Source organism: Babylonia areolata, chromosome 34 (genome assembly GCF_041734735.1).
Source record: "Babylonia areolata isolate BAREFJ2019XMU chromosome 34, ASM4173473v1, whole genome shotgun sequence".
NCBI lineage: Eukaryota > Metazoa > Mollusca > Gastropoda > Neogastropoda > Buccinidae > Babylonia > Babylonia areolata.
In genome coordinates, this window is record NC_134909.1 from 16,814,541 (window position 1) to 16,825,598 (window position 11,058).

An 11,058-nucleotide genomic window follows, 5' to 3' on the forward strand; every position below is an offset into this window, starting at 1 on the left:
TAGATATTCTGAGGAAGACGACAATGATGATGACCCAAATCAATGAGCATGATGAGGATGATAATGGTGACGACTGACTCCCTGATGAAGATGACAATGATGAAGATCTCAAACCATGAACATGATGATGATGGTAGATATTCTGAGGAAGACGACAATGATGATGACCCAAATCAATGAGCATGATGAGGATGATAATGGTGACGACTGACTCCCTGATGAAGATGACAATGATGAAGATCTCAAACCATGAACATGATGATGATGGTAGATATTCTGAGGAAGACGACAATGATGATGACCCAAATCAATGAGCATGATGAGGATGATAATGGTGACGACTGACTCCCTGATGAAGATGACAATGAAGATCTCAAACCATGAACATGATGATGATGAATAAATTCTGAGGAAGATGACAGTGACGATGACCCAAATCAGTGAGCATGATGAAGATGATAGTGGTGACGACAAAATCCTTGATGAAGATGACAATGATGAAGATCTCAAACCATGAACATGATGATGACGAATAAATTTGGAGGAAGATGACAGTGACGATGACCCAAATCAGTTGGCATGATGAAGATGATAATAGTGACGACAGACTCCCTGATGAAGATGACAATGATGAAGATCTCAAACCATGAACATGATGATGATGGTAGATATTCTGAGGAAGACGACAATGATGATGACCCAAATCAATGAGCATGATGAGGATGATAATAGTGACGACAGACTCCCTGATGAAGATGACAATGATGAAGATCTCAAACCATGAACATGATGATGATGGTAGATATTCTGAGGAAGACGACAATGATGATGACCCAAATCAATGAGCATGAGGAGGATAATAATGGTGACGACAGACTCCCTGATGAAGATGACAATGATGAAGATCTCAAACCATGAACATGATGATGATGGTAGATATTCTGAGGAAGACGACAATGATGATGACCCAAATCAATGAGCATGATGAAGATGATAATAGTGACGACAGACTCCCTGATGAAGATGACAATGATGAAGATCTCAAACCATGAACATGATGATGATGGTAGATATTCTGAGGAAGACGACAATGATGATGACCCAAATCAATGAGCATGATGAGGATGATAATGGTGACGACTGACTCCCTGATGAAGATGACAATGATGAAGATCTCAAACCATGAACATGATGATGATGGTAGATATTCTGAGGAAGACGACAATGATGATGACCCAAATCAATGAGCATGATGAGGATGATAATGGTGACGACTGACTCCCTGATGAAGATGACAATGAAGATCTCAAACCATGAACATGATGATGATGAATAAATTCTGAGGAAGATGACAGTGACGATGACCCAAATCAGTGAGCATGATGAAGATGATAGTGGTGACGACAAAATCCCTGATGAAGATGACAATGATGAAGATCTCAAACCATGAACATGATGATGATGAATCAATTTGGAGGAAGATGACAGTGACGATGACCCAAATCAGTTGGCATGATGAAGATGATAATGGTGACGACAGACTCCCTGATGAAGAGGGCAATGCTGAAGATCCAAGTTCATGAACATGACAGTGACAGACACCATAATGATGACAAAAATGATAACAATGTCCATGTAAAGTTCTGAAGTTACACACACACACACACACACACACACACACACACACACACACACACACAAATACACAAATCCAACAAAAACAAAATTCAAAAACAAATGCTGAATCACAAATGAAATCAAAAGGATTTTGGCGGGCCATCCTAGTGAAAACTAAGTTCACTTAACTTTTGTAACTATCAGTATTATCATCTGAAAAACAAGAACAAAAACAAACAAAAAACAACAACAAAAAAAACCCCAAAATGATTTGAGTCTTGACTGTGGAGACATGTTTATCGGATAAAATTCTTTCAGAGAGAAAGAGTTGGGTTTTTTTACAATCTTCTATGAAAAAAAAATCCAAAAATATTCACATGACAACTTTCACTAAAACCTGTCACAGTGATTTCCATAATTTATAAAATTTCAAATTACTGACAGCTGCTGTGTCTGAAATGGATTAAATCAATTATAGGGAAATGAAGATGGGAGACAACTGTGTTTTATAAATTTCCTTGATATGAATTTACGCACACACACATACACACACATGGGACAAAAAAAAAGGGGGGGGGGGGGGGGAAGAAACTGAAGAACAGCTATACTTGGAGGGAAACATGCTGAGCTCTACGATGGTGCAAGACTGGCAGCAGTGGAGGTCAGGTCAAGTCAAGTCAGGTCAGGTCAGGTCAAGTTCACGATAGCAATGGAAATCTCTGGTGGCTACCTAATGTGCCACAGGGCAGGAAGACGACTGAGTAAATACACACATATATAATGTGTACTAATACACTGTCCTGTGTGTGCGTGCACAAAAACACACATACACGTATGTACACATGTGTGCATTAACAGTAACACACACACACTGACAGACTCTCAGAAACACACACAAGCATCACCATGGACACTCACAGCGAGGAGTGCTTTGCAAGGGCACCATCTCGCTGGGACTCTGGCGATCCGGCTGAACTCTCAGAAATGTGTCTGATGCCCGCCTGAAAGAAACACACAATGATAGAGAACTCTTAGAAAGGTGTCCGATTCCTGCCTGAAAGAAACGTACAACAATCGGAATTCTTTCAGATGCCCCATCTGAAATAAACTCACTACAATCAGAACCCTTAGAAATGTGTCTGATGCCCGCCAGAAAGAAACACACAATGATAGAGAACTCTTACAAAGGTGTACGATTCCTGCCTGAAAGAAACGTACAACAATTGGAATTCTTTCAGATGCCCCATCTGAAATAAACTCACTACAATCAGAACCCTTAGAAATGTGTCTGATGCCCGCCAGAAAGAAACACACAATGATAGAGAACTCTTACAAAGGTGTACGATTCCTGCCTGAAAGAAACGTACAACAATTGGAATTCTTTCAGATGCCCCATCTGAAATAAACTCACTACAATCAGAACTCTTAGAAATGTGTCTGATGCCCGCCTGAAAGAAACACACAATGATCAGAACTCTTATAGATACATGTGTCTGATGCCCACCTGAAAGAAACACACAATGATAGAGAACTCTCCGAAATGTGTCTGATGCCCGCCTGAAAGAAACACACAATGATAGAGAACTCTCAGAAATGTGTCTGATGCCCACCTGAAAGAAACACACAATGATAGAGAACTCTCAGAAATGTGTCTGATGCCCGCCTGAAAGAAACACACAATGATAGAGAACTCTTAGAAATGTGTCTGATGCCCGCCTGAAAGAAACACACAATGATAGAGAACTCTTAGAAATATATCTGATGCCTGCCTGAAAGAAACACACAATGATAGAGAACTCTCAGAAATGTGTCTGGTGCCCTCCTGAAAGAAACACACAATGATAGAGAACTCTTAGAAATGTGTCTGATGCCCGCCTGAAAGAAACACACAATGATAGAGAACTCTAGAAATGTGTCTGATGCCCACCTGAAAGAAATGCACAATGATCAGAACTCTAGAAATGTGTCTGATGCCCGCCTGAAAGAAACACACAATGATCAAAACTCTAGAAATGTGTCTGATGCCCGCCTGAAAGAAATGCACAATGGTCAGAACTCTAAGAAATGTGTCTGATGCCCGCCTGAAAGAAACACACAATGATAGAAAACTCTCCGAAATGTGTCTGATGCCCACCTGAAAGAAACACACAATGATAGAGAACTCTCAGAAATGTGTCTGGTGCCCTCCTGAAAGAAAAACACAATGATAGAGAACTCTTAGAAATGTGTCTGATGCCCGCCTGAAAGAAACACACAATGATCAAAACTCTAGAAATGTGTCTGATGCCCACCTGAAAGAAATGCACAAAGGTCAGAACTCTTCTCTTAGAAATGTGTCTGATGCCCACCTGAAAGAAACGTACAACAATCAGAACTCTAAGAAATGTGTCCGATGCCAAGAATAAAGAATTCCAAATGCACATCAGAGGTTGAGAAAACATAAAGCACACACACACAGACACACACACACACACATATCCTACCCACCCAAACGCACAAACTCTCCAAGCCACACAAACCTCACCCCCAACCCTAACATATGTATAACATACAGAATGCACTCTAACACATTGTATGTGTGTATACACACACACACACACACACACACACACACACATATCCTACCCACCCAAACACACACACTCTCCAAGCCACACTAACCTCACCCCAACCCTAACATATGTTTAACATAAACAATGCACTGTAACACATTGTATGCGTGCGTACACACACACACACACACACACACATACACACACACACATACACACATATCCTACCCACCCAAACACACACACTCTCCAAGCCACACAAACCTCACCCCAACCTAACATATGTTTAACATACACAATGCACTGTAACACATTGTATGCGTACACACACACACACACACACACACACACACACACACTCACACCCTACCTTGCCATACTGGTTCGGAGCTCCTTCTGACCGGAGAGACCCAGTGCTGGTTTTCCGCTGCGATACCTCCACCCCCTGCGTCTGTCCGGCAGACCTGTCAGCATTCAAACACACCAGGAGGGAGAGGGGGGAGGGGGAAACATACATAGTGTATAAGATTTATAATGTATACACAGATGTATGATACATCATTGCATTTTCACTATTTCAGGAACTAGTATTTGTAATTCTGTACTTGTGCCACAAAGCCCCAACCATGGGTGCAGTCGTTTTCTTGGTAGTTCAGGCGCTGGAAAACTGCCAGTGAAAATACAGAGATGAGGACACTTACCAAATAATTATAATGATAAATAATAATTAATATTAACAATCAAAAACAATAACATGAACAATGACAATAATAATCATAAGAATAATCATCATAATGATGATGATGATCATGGTGATAAGAAATTTTTTATGAGGATGATGATGATGATGATGATCTTTGATGCTGATATCGATGATTGATAATAGATTACTAATAACAAAGATAATGATGATGATGTTGATGATGACAATAATGATTATGATGATGATCAAAAATGAATATATAATAATGTGGGGGCTATTGTTGAGCATGCAAACCTTGTTGAAATTGTTCTTGGAGCAGTCTTGACATAATAATTTGCAATAAAATGTATGTAACATAAATAATCATGATGACAGAAAAATATATAGATCTACACAGGGCAGAACAGATAAAACAGTAGATCCAACACACACACACACACACACACACACACACACACACACACACACACACACACACAGAGAGAGAGAGAGAGAGAGAGAGAGAGAGAAACACAGACAGGTGCACACAGACTGTTTTCACACCCTACAAATACACAGGCAGACTGGAACTTAGAGAGAGACACACACTAACAGGCACACACACACAAACAGGCTGACAGAAAGTGAGCTCAAGACATTCATATGCACAAGTACATTTGCACACAAGCAGAGAGGGACACACACACACACACACACACACACACACACACACACACACACACACACACATATATATATATACACCCCTAACTCCCATACAGACAATAAGACTAAGAGACATATGTAACACACAAACAACCAGGTAGACAGGCAGACACGCCTGTAGTCATGAAAAAATACATACATACATACACATATATATATGTGTGTGAGTGTGTGTGTGTGTGCGCACGCGCACGCCTGTTTATGTGTAACACACAAACAACCAGGTTGACAGACAGACAAACCTGTAGTCATTTATACATACGGACACACCCAAATAGACAAACCTATACAGACAAACACACACACACACCCCACCTCCCCCAACACACACACACACACTAAACACACACAGAGATACTTATAGTTATACAGGCAGACAGAAAGAGATACACAGACAGGTAGACAGAGTCTCACACACACACACACACACACACCACATGTACACACACACGCACACACACATACCACATGTACACACAGACACACAGACACACACACACAGTGGCAGACAGAGGAAGAGACATACAAAAGACATTCTCCACACTGACAGAACTTGCAGCAAATAGTGAGCGCTGCTCTTTGAGACACCCACCTCTGCTGACGGCGGGGCATTTCAACCAGGGACGGCAGGGAGGGGACAGGCCCTCTCTCCTACATTCCTTAAATCCAGAAGGCCTTCACACAACTCACATCCCCGCAAACCAACTACAGCCACGCACAGTCTTGCTTTCAGTTTCATCACATGACAACAGCATAGGTCCACAAACTCTCGTCTCTCAGGTTCCAGTTCAATAGACAGTTGAAGGTGCCATCCTGTTGTTCTTACTTATATTATAAATGCTTAAGAACTCACTCACTGCCCATTACGCCTGCTGGAATGAAGGACAGATATGAAGAAATTTGGTCATTCAGTCGGCTTTATTTCTCTGGTTGACTGTCTTCACTGCCCAAGAAAACAAACTGTGACCTGAATATTGAGCAATGCAAGAACTGCCACTGGCACTTTAGTAGGCAATGACAGAACTGCACTAAGGTTCAGACCTGTACAAGTTCAGGTAACTTAAAAAACAAAACTAAAAAAACAACGACAAAACAAAAACTTATCTTCAATCAAAGCAGAACACCACCCCTTTCTTGTTGAAATTTTACTTGTTGATAACAATTTTATTGTAATTAGTGTTAATAGCTCTCACTGGATAGGTGAAAATGCTATCCGAGTGGCACGCTATCACCATGACATTTAGAGAGTTTAGTGAATAAATAAACTGCAAATGAAGCATCAAACCTTAACCAGAATCTACCAAAATATGTTATGAAACAAAAAGGGGCTGTTTAAAAAGCTTCAAAACTTGTCAAGTCCCTATCCTACTCCAACTACAGCTAACGAAAGTAATTCAAAGCATCAATATTAAGGTTGTGAAAATAACACACCCCTTAATGCTTCATTCTCTTCTCAAAGTGTTTCTTTTCGTGCCATCTTTTTAAAGTTCTACAAAAACCTATTCCACACATTATTCACTTTGTCACAAAACACTGCTGGTGTTTATAAGTTAGCACAACCTTGTAATAAACTTCTTTCAAAATCATAATACAGATACAGATCCAGCTCAGTCATGTGTTGCACTTATAGACATCCATTACACAAAGTAAACACAACTTTTCCCCCAGTGATAGGTTCCTTAGTTCGAAATACTGAACGCGGAATGGGGACAAGACTCTATAATTACATAAATCTTGCGCATTTATGCCTAAGACAGAATGAGGTGACAGTTTGAGTGACAAAATGTGGGCTTGGCAACACTTCCGTCAACTTGTGACCGGATAAACCAGCTTCAGTTCAGGAAATCCTCGTTGGACCAGTATACATGTTGATCACACAAGGCCTATCGCTGCGCCTGAGTTATTCCTTCATCAAGAAAACTGGTCTGCAAAATTACGGTACAATCTTCCGTGTACACAATGCTTACGGGGGACATTATTTGGATAAGGCACATTCAGATTAAGGAATATCAAGCGATCAGAACTGAATTCGTGATCAACCGCACATTTGCGATTCGCCAATCGGAAGTTATGGAGCTGGGGTCTTTTGTGTGCGCTACCGTTCAGACTTCGGTCAACTGGCAGTAGGCGAGCTCGTAAACAAATAAACTGGCAAATCTTGCACGACGATCAACAATATATCACAGCTTCAACGCAAAGCACACGCATCACTACAAACAAAAAACTCGTCTGCTAGCAGAAAAATACAAAATCTCACGTGTAACACTGAGAGCGACAAAGGGAATATCAGATTTCTTTCAGGGACAGCCGCTTCCGAGTGGAGAGATTAACTCGCACTGCCATTGTGGGGGAGCGCATGCGTACTTTGTTTTTGGAAGTTGACATTCTTCCCAAAATAGATGCATAGTGCATCGTAAAACCCAATTTTAAATTTGATATTCAGTTCCCACTTTCTCCTTCGATAACACACAATTGGGACAGTCTATTTAAATCAACTTAAAGATTTTAAATGTTTTTTTATAACCAAAAATAAAGTAAAACTTGCAGCCGGGAATCCATTTGGTGCACTTCTATGAAAGTAGTTCGCACCTTGAAGCAGCAGAATAACAACCCGATTACAACTAAAATTATCAAAACAATTTTCTCTGTAGTTAAAATACTATTTCCTTTGTGTCTGCTTCATAATATTTTATGTTAAAACGCTTTAGTATTTTGATGCCTCATATCAAGTAAACGTGCAGGCGTATGAATATATCACCGACAATACTTGATGGCACTCTTTGGGTCAAAAGCACAGACGGCTGAGAAAGATAGGATGGTGGAAAGTAAAAAACTAAATTACAGTGGTTTTATGCCTATTGTTTTAACAGATCAAAGTTCCACACAGAAAATCACTGGTACAGCGATTTTGTTTTTAACTGAGTGCCAATATTTTATTTTTTGACATGATTACGGGTACTTTTACTTTCACTTTCAAACTCGTTATTGATCGATAATGTTGAATCAGTTGGTGTGAATATTGAAGGTACGTCACGCCGACAATAACGATAAGAAAAAAATGTCATGAAGAGAGGAAAAACAGAAGATTACATTCTTAAAATTCTTATGAAAAGTGTGTTTGGAGTGGCCCACTGAAGTGTCGTACAGGTCAACAGTTCATGGTTTACTCGATCGAGTCAATCATAATTAATTGTGTGTACACACGCGCGCGTGTTTGTGTACGCCGCTATGCAGAGTGTATATATTTCCTTTAACTCCCTCCCCTCCACCCCAGCGTTAACAGAGCTGTATAAACCTCAATGCCCTACAGAAAAACAAACACATAACAACCATAGGTCGTCAGTGTTACTTTGTTCTGCCAGTTTGTAGGGGATGGACAAAGAAAAAAAAAGGGGGGGTGGGGGGAGTGGGGGGGTCAGCAACAACAAAAACTTCCACAACAATCACCACCACCACGACCACCACATCAACATCAACACCAAGCCCATCGACAATTTTTAAAGTGCTCAACTATAACCCGGCATATCTCAGTATGGTTTTCGGAAGCTTCGCGGTTCTTCAGAATAATTATTAAAGTCAGTTCATTTTTAACTGCCCAGTCGATCAGGTCACCAGTTAAATGTGGTGTTTTCTTTTCTTCTTCTTCTTTACTCTGAGTGAAAAATCAAAGTGAAACAGAATATTTCTTTTACACTAAAACTGATCAAGTTGTGAATATTTTTCACTGACACTACTGCTCATCAGTCTTCAGTTTTGTTTTGTTACCATGAGTGCCTCTGAGTGCGTGTGTGTGCGCGCGCGCCGGCGTGTGTGTGTGTGGGTGGGTGGGTGTGAGTGTTGTGTGTGTGTCAGTGTGTGGCAGTGTGCGGTGTGTGTGTGTGTAAACTGCATGGTGTTTTCCATTCTTACTGAGTCACCTGCACCTTCTTTTCTACTAACAAACTCCATGTTACCAGAAGCTCAAATACTAACCTTTTCACAAAATTTTGTAGAACAAATATTCGTAAATTTTCTTTTAGCTTTAGAGCAGTTAAAGGATGGAATGCACTGAAAAATTCAACAAAAACAGCTAAAACTATTGACCAGTTCAAGAATCTTCTAGACAATGACTCTAAATCATTACTGATAAAACCATTCGATTTTGATGAATGAACATTTAAAAAATTTCATACGCATGTACGCAACCGGCCTAAACTATTTCTATATTAAGAGGGGGCGTTGAAAAGCCAACTTGAAAAGGCTTTAAAAAAAAGTCCCAAATTCTGTATCTGTATCTGTGTCCCCACCTGTCGCACTGATATAGGTGAGTATATTTCGATTACTGAATTTGAAAACAAGTTTGGCTTTAAAGGTGAAAGAGAGAGACAGTGAGATACGGAGAGACAGAGAGATTACATGTATATAACTACACGAAACTTCTACTCACAGATGTAAGTATGTATGCAAAGTCGAGCTTTCAACTGACGCCGGTGTTTTTGCCGTTCATATTTCATTGATCAGTACAACTAAGTTTACTGTAATTGTGATTGTACAGTCTCTCCGCCGGACTGGACGGAGCTCAGCGACTTTTTATTTCCCGGCATCTTATTTATTCTTAACTTGAACTTGAGTTATGTTTTGATTTTTCATCTCGATCACGAGTCTCTCTATTGCCGAGCCCGAAGGCAAATTGTTTTAGAATGCGTGTTTCAGACATAAAAGTGAATAATTGAGTGTTGGCGGAGAGAGAGAGAGAGAAAAAACAAAAAAAAAAAAACACAAAAAACTCGAATGATGACTATACTATAGCCTGCAGATTGCACCAGGAGAAACTTCACAATTGTAAGGGAGGTGGAGGGGTGGGGGATGGCGGATTCTAGGTTTCTGAAAGGTTCGTCATTATCATTTAGATTCATTTGTAAAGAGTAAAAAATATTTTTAAAATAAAAAAGAAGAAAAGATTTTTTAAATTTTTTTTAAAGAGAACTCAGATTACGCCAGGAGAAACTGCACATTTGTACATGGATTTCTACGTCACAGAAGGGTTCATCATCATCATTTTTAAGGAAAGGAAATAATAATGAAGAAAAAAAATGAGGACTCAGATTGCGCCAGGAGAAACTGCACATTCGTGCGGGGGTTTCTAGGTAGCAGAAGTGTTCATCACAATGAAAAACGATGTATCCCCTCGGCTAAGCTGGCCTCGCTGCAGAAGGCTTTACTTTATTAATATGATGTGCTTGCAGTGGTGCGCGAGATATCCTGCTATTTTAAGCTCATGACATCATCGGTGTATTTTTAGAACGAGCTGCGGTTCATTTGTGAAACGACCCCGCCCACTCACCCCTGTTAAAAAAAAAAAAAATCTAATAAATAAATCAATAAATCAATAAATAAATCAATAAAAAGAAGAAGAAGAAACAAGCGAACGGCAAACAAGCAAAAGCAACAGAACAAAAAGCACACTAAGAAGAAGAAGGAAAAGAAGAAGAAGAAACAAGC

General features: G+C 40.0%; 1 protein-coding gene across 6 annotated transcripts in view; it reads right to left on the reverse strand.

Moving 5' to 3' along the window:
* The window catches only part of LOC143277676 (uncharacterized), a 57,362-nt gene extending 49,436 nt beyond the window's left edge, over window positions 1-7,926 (reverse strand). For 3 of the 6 annotated variants that reach the window (XM_076582593.1, XM_076582592.1, XM_076582587.1), the window contains exons 1-4: window positions 7,835-7,913; window positions 6,170-6,520; window positions 4,540-4,633; window positions 2,536-2,618 (exon numbers count right to left, since the gene is read on the reverse strand). In XM_076582593.1, coding sequence (XP_076438708.1) covers window positions 2,536-2,618; window positions 4,540-4,633; window positions 6,170-6,189 — 197 coding nt within the window. In that variant the 5' untranslated portion in view covers window positions 6,190-6,520; window positions 7,835-7,913. The other 3 variants (XM_076582589.1, XM_076582590.1, XM_076582588.1) reach the window with 3 other exon arrangements.
* Between the last annotated feature and the right edge of the window lie 3,132 nt (window positions 7,927-11,058).